The sequence below is a fragment of the Neofelis nebulosa genome, chromosome 1, assembly GCF_028018385.1.
Source record: "Neofelis nebulosa isolate mNeoNeb1 chromosome 1, mNeoNeb1.pri, whole genome shotgun sequence".
Lineage (NCBI taxonomy): Eukaryota > Metazoa > Chordata > Mammalia > Carnivora > Felidae > Neofelis > Neofelis nebulosa.
In genome coordinates, this window is record NC_080782.1 from 17,606,578 (window position 1) to 17,632,001 (window position 25,424).

At 34.7% G+C, this 25,424-nt stretch overlaps 1 protein-coding gene across 5 annotated transcripts in view; it reads right to left on the reverse strand.

The window, feature by feature from the left end:
* Positions 1-25,424, reverse strand: part of CDH12 (cadherin 12) — a 1,057,614-nt gene that overhangs the window by 38,830 nt on the left and 993,360 nt on the right. For all 5 annotated transcript variants that reach the window (XM_058716265.1, XM_058716257.1, XM_058716243.1 and 2 more), the window contains 2 exons: positions 21,231-21,418; positions 8,789-9,042 (listed from right to left, as the gene is read on the reverse strand). In XM_058716265.1, the coding sequence (XP_058572248.1) occupies positions 8,789-9,042; positions 21,231-21,418 (442 nt within the window). The remainder of the gene's footprint in view (positions 1-8,788; positions 9,043-21,230; positions 21,419-25,424) is intronic.

The window sequence follows — 25,424 nt, forward strand, 5'->3', positions numbered from 1 at the left end:
GAATGCTTCTTTCATTCCCAGTGCAATCAAAATAAGCAGGGAATTCTAGTAAAGGTGTTGCCTTTCTCTAACATTGTCAACCTCACCATAGATCTGCTTGTAAATGGGAGATTCTGATGGATAAATAATTGGATAAGAGCATGTCTAAAGCTTATACATACTCAGTTGTCTCACTGGGGGTAGCTTCTGCTGAGTTTCTGGCTAGTGGAGATCAAGGAGAGATTACAGATATGTAAATCCAGTCTCTGATAAATTACATAACTGAAAACTATCGTTAAGAAATCTGAAAATGAAATTCACCCAAACTCAACTTTTCTCTTTACTTTTGTTCACACAATTCCATTCCCTTCGATTAAAATAGTTTCTCACCTTCTATTTCATCTCCCTCACCCTTGACTTTAAAGAATTCTTGTTTATTTTAGAGAACAGTCCTTTATCAGATGTGTCTTTTGCAAATATACATACATATATATATATATATATATATATATATTAAAATTCACATTGTGAATGCTAAAGTAAAGAGATAAGGCAAGCAGTGCTCAAAAAGGATTAACTGTTTTATCTTAATGAATATTTTATATAACCTTACGGATAAAATGTTTTCTCCCAATTGCTATCTGAGTCTTCAGTATTTTCTAAGAAAACAGTCCATAAATATAAAATTAGTTTGCTCTCTGCTAAATAATAAAAACCAGAATACCAAAGGGTGATTAGAGATGTACAAAATGAGAAATTGGACTCTACATAATGAAGCATTTTTAAACCTCACTTTAAGAAAAAGAAATCATGTGTTACTCTCTTTATCAGAAACTATCTTTCATGAATCACTTCATTAATTCTAAGCGGAGACAACCTGACCTTTAACACTACCTAGGATTAAGTATCACCAAAATATATATTGCAAATTTTTAGATCACTAGAAAGATGCAGGGAAAATAACTATAAAGAATACAGAAAATATTAAATGAAAAAATAGGGATAATATGTACAAATGATAGACATGGGGGGGAAGCAGATAGAACCTTATATTATGGAATATTTCAAAGAAACTCAGGGAAAAAGTAGAAAGAATTATGGAATTTAGGCACTACAGTAGCAGCTTTAAGTGTTAATATCTAGGGAGGTTGCTCTATTGACTTTTTTACTACTGTGTTGTGTTTAGGACCCTCAAGAGAATTATTTGTCCAAAGTTGATTTTTGTATGGTGTCTACTTGGAAAGGTACTGATGACATTTAGCTTCCATTAACTCTATTTATAAAAGCTAAGGATCTGAAAAAACATTTACAAAATGAAGAAGAAGAAGAAGAAGAAGAAGAAGAAGAAGAAGAAGGGGAGGAGGAGGAGGAGAAGGAGGAAGAAAGACTATACTCTTGACTGCATTGTGTTAAGATGGTTCTATATAGAGAGATATAGAGATAATAATATAGAGATAAAGCTCAATAAAGATTATATCTAAACACCCAGGTCTTCAAACCTTTAAAAAACCAAAAGACCTATTATGTTTATATACCTAGATCTGTTTATGGTCAATTTGGAAAAATCAAATGCACATATATACATACATACATACTCTACATTTCATTAATACATTTCATTATATAGTAGTATAAATATATTAAGAGAATTTTACATGTAGTATGTAAGAGAATAAGGAAATATTACTATCCAGTATCTTTTTATTTCATGTATTTGTGGATGGTGGTTAAAAAGTGAATACATATTTATTCAATAAGCTAAAAATGGTAGGAACCATGATAGAGTTCAATATGGTTGGTGTCTTTAGTGAATATGAAAGATAGGAAAAACACAAGATTGAGAGGAAGGAGAAGTGAGTTAGAATATATATATATATATATATATATATATATATGTGTATATATATATATATATATGTGTGTGTGTGTGTGTGTATACACACACACACATATGTGTATGTATGTGTATGTATATATATATATAATTGCCTATTCATATATATATATATATATATATATATATATATATAATTGCCTATTCATATATATATGGCTTTGCCACCTAAGATGGCAGAATTCTAGGATGAAGAAGATGAAATAGAGAGTGAGGAACTATTTTATGTAGGGAATAGAATTGTGTGAACAAAGGTAAAGAGAAAGGGTGAATTCTGGTGAATCTCATTTTCAGATTTCTGAATGATAATTCTGAGCTGAACATCACTTAATGGTATATCTGAGTTGTATATGTTTATCAATGACTTTATTTGCATATCTATAATATCTCCCTGATATTCTTGGGCAGCCATTAGGCAGAAACTCGGATAATTGAGTATATAAAGCTTTAGACATGCTTTTATCAAGCTGTGCATCCATCAAAATGTCCGGCTTACAATAGGATCTTACCTGGAGTTGACACTATGAAAGAAAGGCAACCCTTACTAAAATTCCCTGCTCATTTTGATTGCACTGGGGAAAAAAAATAGCATTCATAAAGTTCAACAATATGAAAACAAAAACTTATTTTAAGAACTGGTCAAAGAATTTAACAAATCTTACCAAAGAAGCTATACAGATGTCAAATAGGCATGTAAAAAGATGTCCTATCAAGCTCTTTCATCAGCAAATTGAAACAACTATGAGATATTACTACACACCTATCAGGACGTCCCAACTTTGGAATGCTGACAACACCAAATGCTGGTGAGGCTGGGGAGTAACCAGAACGTGCATTCATTGCTGGTGGCAACGCAAAAGGGCGCAGCCACTTTAGATGACAAAGTAGTGGCTTCTCACAAATCTAGGCATTATCCCACCATATGCTCCAGCAAACGCACTTCTTGGTATTGACACAAAGGAGCTGAAAATTTATTTCCACATACAAACTTGCACATAGATCTTTATATGGCTTCATCAGTAATTGCCAAGACATGAAAGTAATTAAGATATTCTTTAGTAAGTGAGTGGACAAATAAACTCTGGTACATCGAGACAACAGAATAGTATTCAACACTAAAAAGAAGTGGCCTAGGAAGCCATAAATAGGTAGGAAGGAATTTTTATGTATGTTACTAAGAGAAAGATGTCAATCTGGAAAGCCTACGTACTCTGTGACTCCAACTATATGACATTCTGGAGAAGTTAAACTATAGAGGCAATAAATATGTAATTGACATACAGGGCTTGGTAGGGCTGGGGGAGTGATGAATAGGCAGAGCCTGGGGGATTTTAGTGTGAAAATACTCTGTATGATGTCTACTGATGGATACAGGTCATTATACATTTACTTGAACCCCCAGAATGTACAGAACCAAGAGTGAATCCTAAGGTAAACTATGGACTGTGGGTGATTATGATGTGTAGGTTCAGTTGGAACAAACGTACCACTCTGGTGGACATCAGTCATGGAGGAGCCTATGCATGTGTGGTGGCAAGGGATATCGGGGAAATCTCTGCAAACTTAAGTTTTGCTGTGAACTTAAACTTCTCTAAAAATGCTAAAATGTAAAAATCTGGGGTGCCTGGGTGGCTCAGTCAGTTAAACATCCGACCTCAGCTCAGGTCATGATCTCACAGCTCATGGGTTGAAGCCCTGTGTCAGGCTATGTGCTGACAGCTCAGAGCCTGGAGCCTGCTTTAGATCCTGGGTCTCCTTCTCTCTCTGCCCCTTCCCCCTCATGCTCTCCTTCAAAGTAAATAAACATCAAAAAAATGCAAGACATCTATGAAAAACTTAATAAATAAATTAAAATGTAAAAAAAAAAAAATTATACCAATACCTCATCATTTAATCGTACAAAAATCTCACTAAATAAGTGAAAATGAAAGTGGAGAATGAAAACTTAAAGACGTTGTGAAAAAATAAAGATATGGCATACAAATGATGTAAATATGAGAAGAAAAAGTAGAGAGAACCTGGTCTTATGGAAAAATTCAAAGAAACTTAGGGGGAAAAGGGGAATGTGAAATTTAGACACTGTAGTAGAGGCTGAATGTATTAATGTCTGGGAGTGGGCGACTTTTTGAATTTTGAAGTTTTGCCTGTTTTTTGTTTTGTTTTGTTTCGTGTTGTTGAGAGACAGGGAGTGCAAAAATGGGAGGACGGGGAAAGAAAATCTGACGTGGGATCTGCACTGACAGCCGTGAGTCCATGTGGGGCTTGAACTCACGAACTACGATATCATGAGCTGAGCCAAAATCGGACATTCAACTGACTGAGCAACCCAGACACCCCTGAATTTTTACCATTTTTTCAAATCTTTTTTTATTAGTTTTTTCTTTATTTCTGAGAGGTAGAGAGAGACACAGCGCGTGAGGGGGAGGGTCAGAGAGAGAGGGAGACACAGAATCGGAAACAGGCTCCAGGCTCTGAGCTGTCAGCACAGAGCCCGATGCAGGGCTCGAACTCACAGACCGTGAGATCATGACCTGAGCCGAAGTTGGACGATCAACTGACTGAGCCACCCAGGCAGCCCGAATTTTTACCATTTAATTACCACTGAAAATAAATTATATATGTTGCTACCAGATGGTATTTGATAAGCTGGGTCTCTTTTTCCTCTCACTTCCTAAGGGTGTTTTGTAGTTGAGCTCAACTTCCTGTCCATATAATAAGATTTTTGATGTATTGGAAATGTCTCTCAAATAAAAATCAGCTACACTGATAGTCTCTTAATTCATGATGAAAAAATCAATTCCAGTTGATTACAGATTTTTTTTTCCCCAAAACTCTGGTGAACAGACCAAATTTAGGATTTCAGATAATTTTAAGCAGGACACAGATAAACATTTCTATTTTAATGACAAGTTATTAATTATTTTAAATATCACAATCTACTTATGGTAATTGATAATGGTTTTCTGTTTATTAATTGATTTTACTACTTGATTTAAGTGGTAGGTTTCGGTTAGAAATACCGTTAAACAGAAGGTTACATGAATAAGGAGCATTTTAGTTGTTCAATTAAATTATGTAATTTTGAATTTATATATGGAAGTTTATATGTACAAAATACATTTTACTTTGAGTCATCAGATTCTTATCATCCCATACTTCTTACATAGATTGAGTTTAGAATTGAATTATCCATTTTCCCATTTTATACATAAAATTAATTAGATTAAATTTTCTTTTAAAATTCATAGGATAACTAAGAAGTTTACGTCTTTGTAACAAAAGAAACATGGCAGACTGAACAAAATTATCCACTAAAATCTCTCTGTAGCTCAAATCACTCATACTCAAGACAAATGTTAATTTTCATGTAACTGAATAGTGATCATATATTTTAAATTTCATGTCTAAGCTTAAGAGACTACTGTTGTGAAAATCCCTCACTTCACCAGTGGTGGGCAAACTCATTCTCACTTGACTCACAAGAAACTGTTCTCATAAACTATATAATAAGAGGGTCAAAGGATACAGAACCTTAGAGACAGGAAATGAATGTATCTAATAGCAAAGGCTAGAAGAGTAAAGGAAACAATAACGAGAAATTAAGCTTGGGATGGGGGGGACCAGATATGGTATACGGTTGACTCCTGAACAACACAAGTTTCAACGGCACAGGTCCACTTATAGAGGGTCTTCTCTGACACAAAACAGTTTTGTAAATGTATTTTATCATCTTAATGCTTTTGTTAATACGTTTTATTTTTCTGGCTTACTTTATTTTAAGAAATATATGTTAATGGCTGCTTACATTAATCATGAGGGTTCTGGTCAATAGTAGGCTATTAGAGATTTTGGGGAGTCAAGTTACGTGTGGATTTTCAACTATTCAGAGGGTTAGAGCCACTAACCCCCACATTGTTCAAGGGTCAACTACATTTGGAGTTATTACACCCAACTGTACCTTTCTTCAAAATTGTTTTAATCCTTGCCTAATGCCATTGCATTCTGGTTCTTTATTCTGGGCTCAGTGATAATAAAAAAATATACTGGGGTGCCTCGGTGGCTCAGTCAGTTAACCATTCGACTCTGGATTGCAGCTCAGGTCATGAACCCACAGTACATGGGATTGAGCTCTGCACTGACAGCATGAAGCCTGCTGGGAATTCTCTCTCTCTCCCTCTCTCTCTGCCCCTCGCCCGCTTGTGGTCTCTCTCTCTCTCTCTCTCTTTTCTGAAAATAAATAAATAAACCTTAAAAAGGTAATAAAATACCCACTGGTATGGAATAATGTAGCTCTGAATTAATGCCTTGTACAGTAACCCTGTGAAAAGACAGTGAAGCAAAGGGAAACAAAGTGTACCTAAATGTTAGGTAATTTCACATTTTGATGCTTATTTTTCACAACATCTTTTTACTACCATTTTTAAGTGAGCAAACATGTTTTCAGGCCCAAAATACGATGATTCATACCCTATGTTTCCTCAACTGACATGATTCAAGCTTATTGTTTACTCCAAGGACATGGAAGGAAGAGAGCTTTCATGTTGATTCAAAAGCGGCTCTGTCTTTTGACAACCCTTCACGGGGATCAATTAGATCCATCTGTGTCTACAGCTTTCGTGAGTCAGGCTGCTACCCATTAGAAGGAAGGCTAGTGATGCCGCTTTATTCCATATACAGTAGCTCTTGTCGTACACTAGCTCGTGTGACAGTAACCCCCCCCCAACAACAACAACAACAACAACAACAACAAAACCAGTCTTACAGTTGAATTGTTTCTCTAAAACATAGCTTTCCTTTTTTTTTTTTTTTTTTTTAATTTTTTTTTTCAACATTTTTTATTTATTTTTGGGACAGAGAGAGACAGAGCATGAACGGGGGAGGGGCAGAGAGAGAGGGAGACACAGAATCAGAAACAGGCTCCAGGCTCCGAGCCATCAGCCCAGAGCCTGACGCGGGGCTCGAACTCACAGACCGCGAGATCGTGACCTGGCTGAAGTCGGACGCCTAACCGACTGCGCCACCCAGGCGCCCCAAACATAGCTTTCCTTTATTCCTCACACCAGGATCTTAACTCTAAACATGTTCTTGTATTTGGAAATCTGAAACCCTCACCACCCTCCCACCTTTGCCAGGTGGTGGGTTTCCTTATAAATTCTCTGATTTGTTTGGTTTTGTTTTTGACATACTGCATTAAGTTCGTATTTTACAAATATTTTGATCCCATCATGCTTTGATCAGTCTTCAAAGATAGAACATACAGTAAATTAAATAACTTAGCATGTTCTCTAGATATCGTGTTTCACTATGTTCCAGAATTCTCATTTACTGTATGTATCATAGAGAATTTCAATCCATATTTATTTACCTACTACTTTCCTTACAGCCTTCAATATTTCTTCTGTAACTGTTTATATTCTCGAAATTCCCCGTAAATCTACTCACGAGGCATTTCCCAGTTTCACAATTATCAACAGCACACTTGTGGTCTTAAGAATAGGATTGATGAATGATGACAGGTTAATATATAACAGCTACTAACAGAGCTGATTCTTGAGAACGCTTCTACAAACACTAGTAATAAACACACACTTCTGGAGTTTAACCGAGTGTGAGTCATGTTGTAAAATGGACATGTAGAACAACAACTTGAATCCAATGAGGAAATTAACCAGCATTCAACCTGACATGTAGGGGCACTCAGGAGTTTCTATTTCTCTTCTCTTTCCCAAGACAAATGGTGCTTCTTTAGCGTTCTCTCCTGACCACTGACGTGTTTCGAGAAGAGGAATACTCAGACCATCTTGGGAGATAGATTCACATGAATACAAAGAACAAGGCTTACCTGCTCTCAAGCCATTTCCTGAGACTTTCCTATATGCTATGAATGTGTTGAGGTAACCACTGAATGATTTATGCATTTTTTGTATTATTGCCCCATGACAGAAAGTCTTATAAGATATGTCTATATATTTTCCTTAGGTCAATAGTGTTTTTGCATCAAAAGCCAACTTTTCTTTGATCTGATTTTGTATATGAAGGTTTAACCCCTTAGAGGTGGAAGATTCAGAACAAATCGCACACTGTTCTCTCTCTTTCTTTTCTACTTTTTTTTTTGTTTGTTTTTGGTTTCCCAGTGCTTTTATGCATGTGGGATATGGGCAGCTAGCAGGGAATTGAAAGGTTCAGAAGAAATAGAGTTGAATCAATAGGAAGTCTCAAACTATGTTGCAGAATCGATGTATAAGAGAGGGATAGGGAAACCCCACTGTTTCAGTAGTAGTACAAATGGAATGTATGGGTTTCGGGAGGAAGGAGAGAGAGAGATTCTTTTCTTACTCTACCGATGGCTTTGTTGACTCACTACCCAGCAGCCTTATAGCAAAAGGAGCTCTTTGTAACGTCTGGGCTTTGAGCAATCCCATAATTCATCTTACCCTAGAACTGGCTCTAAATGCTTTCATCAGTGGACACAATTGTCAGTGAAAAAAATGAACTGCAAATGGCAAGTGGTCAAACCATCTTTCTCAAACACTAACTTCCAGCAAGAGACAGAGATTTTTGAGTCATTGAAAAAATGTATTAAATGTCTACTATACTTCAGGTACTGTGAAAGTATCTCCATATCATGAATCATGGGAATTCATCCTTTGAGGTTGTATTAATAAATGCCTTTTACAAAGGAAAATCGTGACTGGTTAGCTTGAGTAACATGTTCACCATCATGCCACTGTTAAGCCACTGCTACAGGGACTGATAGCAGATGTCTTTGTTCAAATCCTGTGGCTTTTCCTCTAATACGTATCACGCGAAGGCATAACATTTTCCCCAAACTAAATCATCCATGCAGGTTTGGACAGAGCATCGTTTTTCCTTTCTCTTCCGACACACAGAAAATGAAAAGTTTCTTTTTCTTACCGAACAGCACTACTGCCCACATCTAGGTCTTGTGCAGTGACAGCACCGATGATGGTCCCAACTGGAGTGTCTTCATAAACCTCCATGGTATAGAGCGGCTTGCTAAACACCGGTGGTTCGTCAATATCCAGCACACTGATCTTCACTGTGGCTGTGTCTTTAAAAGGGCCCGCGGAGTGAAATCTGTGGTCAATGTGAAGGTTGGAGGCTTCTACTTTAAAAGTATATGCCTTCTTTGTTTCAAAGTCTAATGGCTGGAATAAGGACAAATCGAAAATGAAGAGGTGCATGCATATAGAATGTGGCAAAGATGGTGAACATTGTTTCAGAACATTTGCAAGGTAATACCAATTCTGAATCGGTTTCAAAGCTTGTAATTAGTGGGTAAAGACACATTTTCGGAATCACGCTCTTGTAGATTACTCTGGGTAACTTGTAACGATAATTAGTTGCATATACTAAAATGGCACGTATGTGCACATACATGCTTAAGTAGGGCTTATTCATTTTGTAGGAGGAGTTAAAACACCAAGAGAAATTTTAAGGCAAGTTATTTTCTGATCTTATACAATACTGACATCTAGTGGAATTAAGCTATCATTAAAATACAATAAAATTGAAATTGGATAGCTAGGACAGTCTATATTCCAGTTTAAAATTTGGTACAAAATATGTTTGTTTGTTTTTTCTTGAACTACTCTTCTTATTTTGACAGTAATATAATTTTTCATTAAATATTTTTTACTGTTTAAGTCTTTTCACTAAAAAAAAAAGGACTCTGTCAGGATTTAAAGCATACACAGTGGTAATTATAGAGTTTTGGTCTTTGGTGTTCTCAGCATTGTATATATAATTAGTAGGCATTGTAATGCATCATTAGGATATTTTACCAATCTTTTACCTTGAACATATATGATCAAATTAAAGACAATTGTGAAACATGGTGTTTGGAAGTCATTTGTCCAGAAGTCACTGATTCTCTATTTTAATACGTTACTACTATTTATTTTCACTTTTATCCTGAATATTTGTTTTATGTTACAAATAACTGAAAATATTACATTCTGGAAATATGGGGTTGCCACGGTGCTTTATATAAACTTTAGAGTCAATGGCTCTCCCTTCTCATCACCTATGAAAAACTAAAACAATATGAAATTAACATTAACATAGAGATTTTCAGGGACCTTTAGTAGTTTCTGTTTTCTAAATTAATTCCCTCTGCTATGACTCCAATGACTTGCTAATTGCTGTGTCAACAGATCTGTTTTTTGCCTCAGCACACCTGGGGAAAATAAGGGAGATCTATTTCTCCCTTAAGGATAAGACCATAATTTTATGCGGATGGATACAGTTTTTATAAAAAATTTTTATAAAAAAAATTTTATATTTTTTATGAGGATGAAAATGGAAAATTTTAAAACATCCCTGTGAAATCCTCAAAAACTCTCACAATTCCATGGAGTTTATTAGAGCAAATAGTAACACCACCGAGACGTGACATTAAGTTCTGTTCACAATCATTTTCATTCAGGGGAATCTATATTTATTTTCCCTGTAATTATTCCCTTATTTATCTAATTTGTCCAATTTTATTCATTTTTTATCTGCTTTGCGCTCAATGTTTTCTTTTATCTTTTTATGTATTTTTAGTGACTTGTCTCATGCCTATTTGCCTATTATATTATGTCAATATGATATTGATTTTCTTCAATTTCCATCTGTTTTGTTAAGAATTTCAATTTATCATTAAGCCAATAAAAGTAAATAATGGCATGCATAATATGCCATCATTGATATTTTAGCTATTGGTTAACTGAATAGGAACATAATATCAAGAACGAAAAAGGAGGTAGTCCCATGATGCTATTTCGATAAGCCTACCGCTTGACTACTGTGTTTTGTTAAAGGAATCAAAATCATGAAAAAGCAAAACAAAACAACAAACAACAACAACAAAAACCAATTGCCAGAATAGGACAGCAAAGCATTATTCAAGCAGAAAATATGAAACTGTTAACAATTACTGAGAATGTTTACGTAGAATGAAGACCAAAGCAAGATAGGAAAACCATTTTTAAATATTAAAGGGATATCCTTTTGAACCTCAGTTAGGCTTATTGTAATAGTGTCTCAGTGGAATTAACAAAATTCAAATTATTAAAATGGTAACTTTAGGTTGAGAAAAAGAAGAAATATCTAACAAAATTAAGCCATTTAATATTGAATTAATTTAAAAAATATCAACAGCCTACATGGTGGTGAGGCTTGGAATGTTTCCTGGGTGCAATGACAAGATTTGCTTTTTCTACATTCAACAAACTCAGAAATTGGTGAGAAACATGTCATCTCGTTTAATGAATGAGAGAAACCGATGTGTAAGAAAGAGGGCTGTGCTAGGTCATTCAAATTAAAGGACATAGAAACATATGTTTCCTGTTTTTATAAACCCTAAATGCTCTATGAATGTGAAATATAATTTTCCATCATACTGACCCCTATCTTCTAACGTAAGATTATTCTGACATGATCACCTTGGGTCCTTTTGCCTAGAAAGCTCACCGGGCTGTCCTAAGGGTAGAAACCACCTGGCAAGTACTCAAGGGGCACCTATCGGAGTTGACACTGAAACCTAGCCAATAACTAGCAAGAAATACCGACCTCAGTCATAAAGCCACAAAGAAATGAATTCTGCCCACAACCAATAACCTTGGAAAGTGTCTTTAAGCTTCAAATCAGATGGCACCCCAGCCGACGCCTTGATTTCAGCCTGAGAGGTGCTGAGGTTTCAGCAGAGGACCCAGTTACGGTATCCTCTGACCCACACTTCCATCTGTCTTTACTTTTTACTCCTCTATTTTTACTCCTTCAATTTTTATGGTTAACATGTATCGGTATTATTTTGCCAACAGAGTAAAGTCATCACTCAACACAATGTATTTTTTAGTAATAAGATTCTACTTTCTCTATCATATAGTGGTTCTAAATGGCCAATGGAAGGAAATTTTTTCAATCAATCCAAATGACTGAAGGCTGAACCTTTATCCAAATCAGGGTAGGTGCCTTTCAGGACAAGCAGAAAACAGACTTATACCAGCCTGAACCATGATGAAAAGACAAGACGGAAAAGATCTTACAAAGTAATTTCTTTGCGCCAGGGTGTGCTACAAAGATAAGATTTTCTGATCAAGCGTCATTTTAAAGGAAAATTAAGTTTTCCAAAACTTAGTTTTATGATCAACATGGTAACCAATTTATTTATTTGTTGCTGGCACTTTCTGTTTCATAAGAATTTATTCCAGAACTTGACCACAACTCATGTTACATAGAAAATCATTCGTAGATGATATGTGCACGTACTTCTTTGATTTATTCACATCAATTTAAATGCACATTGATCAAATCAAATGTTTGGTGTTGAGAATAGAGTGGTTAACAAGTTAAATGAAGTCCATTTTATCACAAGCCTTATATTGTAGAAAAGGATGGCCACAACAACAACAACAACAACAACAACAACAAAAATTAGTAAGTACATCATTTTCAGCTAGTGTTAAGATTTATGAGGAAAATGAGGTAATAAGACACGAGGAAACATAATTACATAGAGCACATTGGAAGTGCATTTTTTTCATGTTTATTTACTTTTGAGAGAGACAAAGACAGAGAGTGAGTTTGAGCTGGGGAGGGACAGAGAGAGGGAGACAGGATCCAAAGTGTGGGCTCCATGCCAACAGCAGAGAGCAAGATATGGGGCTCAAACCCACAAGTCACAAGATCATGCATGATTGAGCCAAATTGACCTCTTAACCGACTGAGCCACCCGGGCACCCAGGAAATGCATTCCTGAGGATGTAATAATGATAGGAACTGAGATAAGAAGAACCACGCATGGGGAAGTCAGAAGCTAATGACCCTGATGGAAGGTGAGCAAAGGTTAAATTCCATAGAATAAATTCTATACCTTTCAATGAATATTTTTTGAACATCCTACCACGTTCTAGACATGATTACCCATGCTAGAACTGAGCAAAGCAGACAAAAATCACCACCTGTGTGGAGTTTGCTGTCTTCTAGGAGTTGATGGCCAACAATAAGATACATAGGCAAAATATGTACCATGTTGGGCAGCAATAAATGGTATGGAAAAGTGTAAAACTTGGGGGTCAGATCATGTTCTGTGTGTTGGGGGTAGATGGCAGTTTGTGTATCCTATCACTGTTGAGGAAGGAATTCAACTCAGCAACTTACTAAAAACTAGAGAGGTAATTATTTTTGTTTAAGTTTATTTACCTATTTTTGAGAGAGAGAGAGAGAGCCTGTGTGCTGAAGGAGAGTGGGGAGGAGCAGAGAGAGAATCTCAAACAGACTCCGCACTGTCAGCACGGAGCCCAACACTGGGCTTGAACTTACAATCCAGGAGATCATGACCTCAGCCAAAACAAAGAGTCTGAAGCTCAACCAGCTGAGCCAGCCAGGTGCCCCCATGAACTAATTATTTGATGCATAAAAGTTGTTACATGATTAGGTAAAAATTCCCCAACAAAAAAGGGAAACAAGTCAAATGTGGCCATTTTTAAAACCTGAATTTTAGTTGTCGACAAATTTCAACAGCCTTTCAGTTTTAAAATTAAAAAAAAAAAAAAAACTAAAACAAAAAGAAACCCAATGGAATGACCAGACAAAAAACGTATTTTCTAAATAAAATTATTAAAGTGAAGAAACATGTACTTCCTAAAAGTTACCTCTACATAAATTTGTCACAGAACTATTTGTTAGAAATGCCTTTAATTTTTGTGGGCATAATTTAGACTCCAGATTTTTGTAGCACTACGAATTTTTGATAGTTTTAATGAATTAGTTTAAGAATCATGGGCATTATTCGCTCTATGCCCATATTTTAGTGATGATACTTTTTGGAACAAATTCAGTAACTAAATCAGCAAGACAAAACAAAACAAAAAAGAATACTGAAAGAAACTCTAGTGCTTCTAGTTAAGGGTTTGGGGTAAAAGAAAGATTTTACCCTAAAAATGAAATATTACATTAACTTTTATAAATACTTAAGTAAAATACGTGTTTTACATGCACACACAGTATAGATCATGATCATCTAGGGAAGCCAATTATTTTTTGAGCTTTCTTGAATAACCAAGTTCACAATTTACTTCTCTTTTTTTTAATGTTTAATTATTTTTGAGAGAGAGAGAGAGAGAGAGAGAGAGAGGGAGAGAGTGAGTGGGGGAGGGGCAGAGAGAGAGGGAGACACAGAATCCAAAGCAGGTTCCTGAGAAGGTTCTGAGCTGTCAGCATAGAGTCTGATGTGGGGCTTGAACCTATGAACGGTAAGATCATGACCTGAGAAAAAGTCAGAGGCCCAACTGACTGAGCCAACCAGGCGCCCCTCTCACATTTTACTTCTAACATATATTGTTGGTAACAATAGTTATAACAGTTAATATGCTTTTCAAACATACTATAATTTACAAGCTGTTCAACTTTGAAAATGTTACCTTTTTTCTTTGAGTTTCTTATTTCTCATATGCATAATCAGTAAAACACTATCTTTCTAAGTAATTTATAAAATACATTAAACTTTACATAGTACTGAGAACTAAAAAATGATGCATCATAAATTAAAACAATAAACCAACACAATGCATTTGTTCTGTAGTCAATAAAAAATTTAAACACCCTGTATATTTCAAGAATGTCCTTTATTGTGACAACACAAATACAGATATGATAAAGTGGCTTTAGGGGGCTCAAATATAGTAGGAATAATAGATGTGTTTAAAGTATTAATGCTATAAGTATCGTAGGCGCTTGAAAGAAATGCTGACGTTTTGGAAGAAAGTAAGAAGTGATCAGCTTTGCCTGAGGGACTCATGAAAGTCTTTGGTATGAGACATGGGAGATAGTTAAAAACAACAACAACAACAACAACAACAACAACAACAATAGAAAGAATCAACTAAGAAACTTATGTGGGGCAGTGTCTTCTGTGCAAAAGGAAGACTAGTGCATTTGGCAGAAATTGCAGTGAATTTCGTATGGTTGGAAAATAGCCTGTATATATGTGCGTGCTTATTCATGTGTGCAGCAGATGATAATACAAAACAGACAATTTGCTTGGTATCTTACTAATGATGGAAACAAAAAAAAAAGGACTTTAGCATGAGAGTAAGAGAAACAGGGTTAGGTTTCAACCACTCATAGAGGAAAGGGTAAGTTAAGTAAATATATTCAGAGAATGGCCATTGCAGTGGTAGAAGGAATAACCAGGAGGATGCATGGCAACCCAGTAGGCAGAGAAAGAGGGACATTTTAACCCATGTTCAGGAGAAATTAGTGGCCAGGACTTATGTCCTATTTGTCACAAGGAAGCTGATGGCAATAGAAGCAACATAACAAAAAAGTCTAGATTTGGGGGTTACGAAACTGGAGAGGAAGTGGAGCCTTATCTAGGAAGGAGAAGAACAGAAGCACTCTTGTTGGGAGAAGAGAAGGAATTTGACTCTGGTCATTCTGAGTTTGAACAGACTATAGAACACACAGTTTTAAATGCCTGATGGGAAGCAAAACGAGCTGCTTTGGTAATTTCAGTCTAGGAGCCAGTGTAGAGTTTATAAGACTGATTAGCAAAGTTAGGTAAGATGTTTAAAAGAAAAGGTGATGACAAACATTTACAAAAACTGGGACATATTTACAGAAACAAATAAAGAACACCACTTATTTTTTTCTTTAAACTTAAGCATGTCAGACTGGCTAAAAACAGGAGTGTCTTAAATTTAATAAAGGTGTATGTTTGCCTACATAAAATAAGCGATTCCAAATTTTTTCATCGGTTTCCCCTTAGAGTTATTCAAAAATTAACCACATGGTGGTGCTCTTCACCAAATAATTTGGTGTGAAAGCCTTTCCTTGCCATTTGACTTCAAAAAGAAAATGAGTTTTACCAACAGGACCTAAGTAAAATATGAAGGGTTCAGTGGGACCCGCTGAGAGCTTAGCCTATTTACTAAAAATCCTGGTAAAGAATACAACATTTTACTTCCTTTTTTTACGGGAAAAAAATAATTCTGCTTTGGATTCAGTGTGAAAACAGTTATGTTTATTTGGAATGAAATAATATTTCCAACTAACATCAAAGAGTAAGAATTCTTTTTTAAACCAAAAGTTTTACTTATTTAAAAATAAAGAGGAAATCACATCATCATTCTTTACTTTAAACATGCACTCTTTATTTCCTAGTTACCAACAGACATTTTTGTAGAAATGGTAGAGAACTGAGAAATTATGGAAGATAATAAAATTGTCCTTTTGCAGAACTTAAATGTTGACAACAGTATTGTCATTGCTTTTATTTCTTAATAGTAACAAGGAAATTACAGTGCTTCTATAAATATATTTCTATTTTTAGTCCCTCAAAGTTTTTAACTCATGTAATTTTATATTTATATCTGTTAACTATGTAATTATATAATAAATTATATTTATTCTCACTTCTCCAGTAGAAAAAAAACTAGAGTAAAATATATTTCCTTTCCTTTTTCAATTAAGAATAAAATTGCTCAATTTAAAATGCTTTATGCTCTCGTTTTAAATGTAGCCTATCTCTTAATTTTTAGATGGGATGAAACTTTTAACAGCTAATATTTTGATTTTGTTAGTGTTTTTAATGTTATAATACTTAAGAACATATAGGGTACTTTCTATTTGTTTAAATTCTGCTCAATGCAATGTGACATAAGTGTAGACTAAGGGTAGTTTTTTGTGTGTTTTGTTTTATTTTTTACCAATAGCCTGTGCCTTAAGAAGATTTGTAAAGTTTCATAATGTTATTCTGAATTCAATGTGACACAGTGAAATAACATTATGGCATAGGGCTCATAAACTGAATTCAGGCTGACGTTAAAAAATAAATTAATAAAAGTTTTTTTTTTTATTCTTCTCTGCTCATAAACCTGACTATCATTTTTATTCACTTACACCCTCCTCAGAAAGAGAGAGGGGAAGTGGTAAAGGGAAAGCAAATAAAGATTTTGGAGATAAAACAATAACTAGAATATGTGCTTCCGAGAACTTTGTATTTTATTTTATTTTATTTTATTTTATTTTATTTTATTTTATTTTAAGATGTCATTTAAATTCCAGTTAAATACAGTGTAGTGTTGGTTTCAGGAGGACAATTTAGTGATTCATCACTTACATACAACACCCAGTATTTTGTTTATTGAGTTCAGAAAAGAAAAACTCGGTAAACAAAATATCATACTCAATGTTAGCCAAACAATGAAAGTAACTGATATTTATCAAATAGCTCCATATTCAAAGGTAGAATATATTTTGGACTTTCTAAATGCATTAACAACATAATTCCTGCATGAATTTGGTTTTAATTAAAACCCTTTTTTATAATTTTATGCTGAGATGTTGAAGGGAGATTTTTTAAAAAACTAATTTAAAGATCACCATGTAACTGGAATAGTGCTATTGACGTTTACATATTTATTTATCATCACACACCTAATTTTTCTACGACTCCTAAAGGTAAGTACAAGGTAAACTTTTCTGAGAACTTACTGAATATACACACAACTAATTCTATAATGCATTCTTCACCCCTCCCCCAAAACTCTAAAGAACGGCAGTTGTTTAAATTAATTTTGAGTTTCTCATGGGCTCTATTCAACAGAATTTTTCTAATGGTTTTATTTTCAAGAAATCATTCTGCCATGTTTAATCAAGTCATAATTCTACACGTACATATTTGTAGAAACACACAAAATATAATACATACAGCAGATAGATATGTAGGTAGGTATGTAAGTAGGTAGGTAGACAGATAATAGGTAACTTTAAAATTTTGTTACAGAAGTGATCTCCTGGGATATTTGTCTTTTTTGAGATTTAATAGATTAACTCTGCAAGCTACAATTGTCCTTTCCAAAAGATTGCCTCTAGGTTTTCCTCACTTAGACATTAAGACAAATCACAACACTAAGAACAAATCTATTCAATTCTTTGGTAATTTGCTGGATGATCAGAATTTTTAGGAAAGTATGTTTTGGCTGTCCCTTTAAAATGTCGCCAGAATCTCACCGTTTCTCACAACCTCAATTACTACGCAAGGCATGGTCCATACCTCCATCAACGGTTTCTGGGATTATTTCTGTAGGTTTGTAACTGGTCTATTTCTATCCTTACTTCCTAGTCATTATTCTCAGAACACCACAGTATCCCAGCTTTACAAGGATAGAGGTAACTTAGATCTAAAGTCACCCTGGGCTTTCCCATACCATGATCTAATTCGAGTCCTTGGACTGACTGGCCTATTGGGCTTTCCAAGAAGGGCCCTTTCTCTGCACCTTTGACTTCATTTCTGGCTGGGAACCCTTTCATTAGTGCACTCAACCCACTGGATTCCTTGCAGCTGCTGCCCAATCTTTCTGGAACAAGCTTCACTCAGACACTACATGGTTCATTTCCTGCTTCATTCAAGACTCTGCTGAAATTTCATCCTGTCAGAGAAACGTTTTTTGACCACCTCATTATAAGAGCCACCACATGCAGTAATGACTTGTATCCCTGTACCCTGCTTTACGCTTTTCAAGCTTGAATTTATAGCTGCTGTCAGTGATTTTGCATTTATCATCTGTCTTTCCCAACTAAGTGGAAGCTGCTTCAGTTCAGGGATTGGATCTGTTTTGTTTACTGCTTTATACCCAGAATCGAGAGTGGGCTCTCAGATTTAGTGACTTCCCCATCAGTACCTGTTGAATGAAGGAGTGAACGTTAGTTATGGACACTGAACTTTATTTAAATGACAAATTTTATGCCAGCAAAATGGACAATTATTCATCCACTGCAGGAAGAAAAATGTACTTTTTATACTTGGAGATACACATTTCAGACTGGTTTTCTTTATTATGTAAGTCAATTTTAACAACATTATGTCATAATTTCATAAATCCTTTGTAATCTCCTTAAGAAAGAGAAATCTCAAAAAATTAAATCAAAAAATGCAACAAAATAAAATTGTTCAAAAATTTCACTCTTTTTATGAATCTTTCATAAGCTAAAAAGGGAACAGGTCTGTTCTCATTGCTTTAGTGAGGATGTATAATAGGTAAATATTTACGAAAATTGATTTATATAACTAAATATTTACTTTCAAAGATCAAGCCATTTTGATGTAATGTAAAGACTATAGTTAGCCATGTTTTCAATTGTGTTAAAAAGTAACACACATTTTCCCACACATTTTCCCAGGTTGACACTTAGACATCAATGTTTTATTGGCACAGATGATAAATATGTATAAATAAAAATATATAAAATGTGTATAAATATAAAATATAGGTATAACTTTAAATATACATGCGTATATAGATTTTAAATATATAGTATACACAATATTGACTCTTCTGTACCTCAATTTTACTTTGTAAATTTACTTATTTTCATACATACATTTTATTAACTGTTGATGTAAAATATTTTCTATTATTTTCTTTATTACTAAGAGAATTCATATTTGCTCCATTTAAATTAATGTTTGTAAGTCATTTAAGTATAGTGCTTTTTGAGAAAAAATAAGTGATAAGACTTTTCATTGACTTTCTACTGAATAGAAAAGAGAAAAATGAGCAAAGCAAGAAGAAACAATAAAGGAGTAAAGTTGATAAGAATGTGACACATAGTTTTTAAGAGTACTTTGAAAATTAAACATAAATGCATAATTGTGCTGAATGAGGTCATGTGGTTAAATTAATTTGTAGGAAAGGTACAGTTTATGTGCAATAGTGGAAATAAAAAGTGATAAATAATCTATATGAAAATTGTGTTTACTTTCAATATTGTTTTTATAGTCATATATATCATTTCTTTGTTAAAATTCAGAGTTCCTGAGCAAATCTGGAAACATCAACCTCATTCATGGGAATGACTGCAAATATACTTCTTGTAGGTTAAAATAATTTCCGTTATTAAATGTATATGATATACTGCAGTTTGGGTTGAATACAACATGCTTTGTAGCAGAGGAGAAAACAGTACTAAATTAAATGAGTATCACTGTTTTTCCTACACTCCATTCTTAAAAATTCCTATAATGTGCTTCACTGATATGGAAACAATCTACACGTCCTAAATATAATTGTGATTTTTCTTTCTCAAATTTCCATAACCCTTCTTCAAGTCACTCCCCAACAAAACACAGATTCTAACCTGTCTAATATTGACAATTGTGCTCTCCCCTTCTGCGATTCTCCTCTGTATTAATCCCTTTTATTATTATTATTATTTTGATAGAGAGAGATAGAGAGAGATGGAGAGCATGCTCTTGAGCAGGGAAGGGCAGAGAGAGAGAAAAGAGAGAATCCCAAGCAGGCTCTGTGCTGTTAGCATGGAGCCCAGCATGTGGCTCCTTATCATGAGCTACGAAATTATGACCTGAGCAGAAACCAAGAATCAGTTGCTTAACCAACTAAGCCACCCAGGCGCCCCTAACCTATTTAACATTACTCAGTGGCTTGCCATCAGAGTCCGCCTTTCCTTCCCTCTCCCACCCTTTCTCCCTCTCCCTCTCCTTTCATCTTTCCCTCTCATTCTCCCTCCCCTTCCTCCTCTCTCTCTCTCATTAATCCTTCTTTTCAGTTACCTCCTTAAAACCTCCTCAAGGCCAGCATTACCCTTGTTCATTTCTTCCATTCCTCAGTAGTATAGATTACTGACATAGGGATTCTTCCACTGTGATATAAACCTTTACCAGCAATGTGTGAATTAGATATTTATATAGACGTTTATAGTCTCAGAAAAGTCCTGAGACGGTAAGACCAAAGCTGGTGGGGCTAGAATTTACCTCTAGATCTTATTTTATTTTATTTTATTTTATTTTATTTTATTTTATTTTATTTTAAATGTTTGTTGTTGTTGTTGTTGTTGTTTTAATTTTGAGAGAAAGCCAGTGAGAGGGGAGGGGCAGAGAGGGATGGAGAGAAAGAATCACAAGCAGGCTCCCTGCTGTTAGTGCAGAACCCAATATGAGGCTCGAACTCACAAACCATAAGATCATGACCTGAGCCAAAATCAACAGTCAGACACTTAACCAACTGAGCCACCCAGGAGCCCCTAGATCTTATTTTAATTAATATATTTGTTTAAGTTTGTAACAATTAAAAATCAAATTACAATTAAATTATTGTAAGAATTTTTTAATAAATGAATTCATGGACCTGTTTCAACAAAAAATATGTATCTGTTGATTTTCAGAATACAAATACCTGAGGAAGTGAATACTTCAGAGCCGTTTGGTCTTTTTTTAATTTAATATAGTGCTCATTTAAGGAAATTAAAATTTCTGTCATTTTCAACTTTTAGTCATTTTGTGATTTAATTATTATTGGGTAATCAACTGTTCAAAACCTTGTCTATGTACCTTTTTCAATTTGATGACTCCTTCTTGTGTATCCTCATCTGTGACGATGTCAAACAAATTTCCCCCATCTCCTGGAACAATATTGTATTCAATTTCTGCATTTTGTCCAAAATCAGGATCCACAGCTCTTATTCTTCCAATGGCTGAGCCAATAGGAGAAGACTCGGGAACTTTCAGATGGAAAATACCTGGTAAGACATGTATAATTCATGCCGTCAGTGGAGTTAGTTAAGTGTATAGTTAGATGACTAGGCTTGAGAAATATACTATATCTAAAGTAAATCACATTTAGAACATAATAGTGCCAATCAAAAAGGAATTTGCTGTCAAGTTAAGAATTATGAGTAGGAATAATAACTTCACTTTTCACTTCCACAGGTCCTGCTCTAGAATTTTAATTGGGAATTATAACTAGTAAAGTGTGTTCAATTTAAAATTAGCGTGAGGAAGCATTTTAAATACTAACAGCCTCAAAGTGTACCTAATATTAAATGGAAGGGCAGGAACATCCATGTAATTAAATGGTACCAATAGGGTAGAATCCGGGACACAAGACAGAGATAAAATAAAGATAGATGACAGATTGATAGATATTTATAGAAAGTTAAGGTTATATTTTCTAATATATATATAAATATTTTATATTTTTCTTATATATTCCATAGAGAGACAGTATGTACTCAGTAAGTGTAAATCATTAAGCTAAAAAGAACCTGTAAGATAGTTGACCAAAATTTTAATCTATGATGGATTTAAGTATATTATATTATTGACTAATATTCAATTTGTGTTTAGTATTTAGTAAATTTTTCCTGGGTATACTACAAGCTACTTTTATACACATACAAGATCAGGATATCGAGTTCTATCTGCTCCATTATTTATTTAATTTTTTTTTTTTTTTTTAACATTAAAAAAAAAAAAAGAAATGCTTCTTTTCACCACCAGGTGGAGCACGTACATTACTATGAATTTGATACTGAGTCAGAAAAACCTAGAAAAATTTCTATCTATATAAAATATACCAGAATCAGGAAAATTTGGAATGTCCTCTAAAAATGAAAATATATACATTGCTTAAAGGAGTTTTAGAAATTGTGTATGGCATAACATGAAAAAGATATAGGCTATTTTACTGACTTGTCATCAAAATCAATATTAAATGATTAAATGGCAGTCTATTTATATTAAAATAAGGAAAGGAAGAGTGTGGAAGGAAATAAAAGTGCAAAAACAAAACTAAACTCAAAATACAAAATTTAATTTTTATATCTTCTTTCCAGTTTTAATTTCTATTAATGTACTTTGGATTGTACCTTCTCATGGCTAAAGCAACCACCGTAATTCACTCGTTTAGAACTTCTAGTTACATTCATAGAAATTAAGTTAGGAAGACCTTTAATATGTTTATTGAATGGTGAAGTTCATTCATCAAATTTCATTACAATATTTTGGTTATAGGCTTCAGGAAATATGAGGAAAAAATGCTCAGTCACACCTTGTGGACATTTTGCTAAATATTTTCCATTTTATTCCCAATTACTTTGTTTTTCTCTTATAGTTCTTTCACAGTTTCAAAATGGGGTAATTTCATTTCAATTTCATTGAAATCTTTCAACTACCTCTCACCCCCCCCCCCAACATAGATATCTACCACTTGCACAAATACGGCTAAAATTAGCCTTGTTTACATTCAATGGACATTACCTCATCCAAAAATATAATTAATATTAAAAGATCTAAATATTTACCTAAATTTGGCTGATTTCATGTAAAACAGAGTGTAGATTTTTACAGCAGTCTGAAAATAGTTGTTCAATTAATTTGATAATTAATTAACAGTATACCTGCCTTCCAAGGGGAGTATGTCAAATCTTTCTAAAAGAACACATTTAAAAGTTAATAAACAAATCAGAACATAGGCAAGTGATAACAATAATGCAACTGGTAATAATGGAGTGTTACATAGGCATTGGGAAAGGATTTTGATTAAATAAGTCATATCACATGATCAAGCTGGCAACTTTTCATAGGCTACGACTGTGTTTCATTAGGTTTTATTCCCTAAACACTTCACGCAGTGGCTGTCATAGAGATGCTCAAAGTTTGCAGGATTTAAAGTAGCTTTGGGGGCGCCTGGGTGGCGCAGTCGGTTAAGCGTCCGACTTCAGCCAGGTCACGATCTCGCCGTCCGTGAGTTCGAGCCCCTCGTCGGGCTCTGGGCTGATGGCTCGGAGCCTGGACCCTGTTTCCGATTCTGTGTCTCCCTCTCTCTGCCCTTCCCCCGTTCATGCTCTGTCTGTCTCTCTCTGTCCCAAAAATAAATAAAAAACGTTGGAAAAAAAATTTTTTAAAGGAGCTTTGGACTGGAGGCTACCAGAGCAAAGAGGAAGAATAAAGTCACAGGTTGCAATGTATACACATTGTCTAAGAAAAAGGTAACAACAGGTATCCAAGTGAAATTGAGTTCAAATAGCCATGATCACATAAGCAGGACCTAATGTGACTTTTACAGCCTGCTTTTCTAGAGTGTTAAGTGCTTCACAATAGCCTAAACCCTGATTGTATGGAAGCACTTCTGAGCTACTAGCAAACATAAGGATGCCTGACTTCTTGTTTCACGTGGCGAGAGAGCCTGCAACAGTTATTTAAACTTGTACTAAACTTCTCATATATGTGATTCTTTTTATTTTCTTTTTTTCTTCCTTTCTTAATATCTGTTAGGTAGAAGTATCACTTGTCAGAAACACGTCCACCACTTTTGCCTTTTGGGCGATTGTGATAAAGAACCCGAAGAAACACCGAAAGCCTTGAAGCCCTACTACACTTAGTCATAGTTCAATGTCATGGTGTATCAATAAGTATTAAGAAAGGTGTTGAATTTTTTCCTGATAAAATAGAGTAATGGAAGTATGCTGAATAATGTACTGTACATCCTTCTTTCACATGATATTTAGTTAGGAAATGACCAAAAAAGTTATCAAAGACACAGCTGACAGACAGAGATTCGAGTGAAGGAGGCAGCTGCTGAGGGCAGTGGATTTCAAACCTCCAACATGGCCCGCGGTGAAGGTGATGATGGTGGTGTGGACGGAGGTAGGGGGAGGTTGGACGGGATCTTTAGAAAAATATGGACATCTAACTTAAAGTATGTATAATTTTCTGCTTACTCTATCTAATGCATTCAATAGGAAAAGGTTCAGATTACATATTTGCTTTATGAGTTAGACTTCATTTGAACGATTAAAAGCAAAATTAAAAGAATTAAAAATCACGGGAAATAATCTAGTCTGGCATCATCATTAAGAGATTATGGTTAGCGGAGGTTAAAAAAAAAAAAAATTAGCCAGAATTGAGACCCTCCAATTTAAGAAGAATTTTTAGATATCTGAAGGACATCAGATAATGCAGACTTTACATGAGAGTTCCCCTTTTCAAGACAATATGCTGAGATAAGAGTTTTGTGTTTTATAAAAGGAAATTTATGAAGCCGCTAACAATAAATGTGAAGATGGCTATTCCTTGCAGTATTAGGTCAATAGTACGTTAAATAGCACTTTCTTAAAAAGTGGTCAGCATATAGCATGCCTACACATTTGATAATCATCTGATGGCACGGGAAAACTTGTAACAAACTGAAATGCCAGCGTTCTCCAAAAAAACCTGACTCAAAAGCACTCACTGACATGTCCCACCAAAATTAAGATATGATAAAAGTGAAAACAGTGATTCACCATGTATATCTTTTTTGTGTATTGAGATTTTACTGTACATAAAACACAAATGGACAGAGCACTGAATTTCCTGTTCTTTAGGATAGCACATCTTAGTAGGGTGGAAGACATATTCATTAAGCCAAGCGTTTCCAAATAAAATACGGTAGTTAGAAATAGAGTCTCCAGAATATGGAACAAATCAGAGAAACGATGCATTAGTCATGTCATATATTTTTAGGCTCTGTCAGTTTATTTCCAGTGACTTGACATTTTATCATTTCTAGAAACTCGACAGCAAATAAAGCTGGGGTCATTCAGATTAATTCGAAACTGAAGTAATCTTCAGCTGTGCCAGAGTTGGATCGCTTGTGATGTACTGTGTCATTACAGTTCCATCAACTTCTGCGTGTCCTACTTTTGACGCATATGAAACATCTTAATGGCACTACCTGTACAACACAGATTAAAAAATAAAACA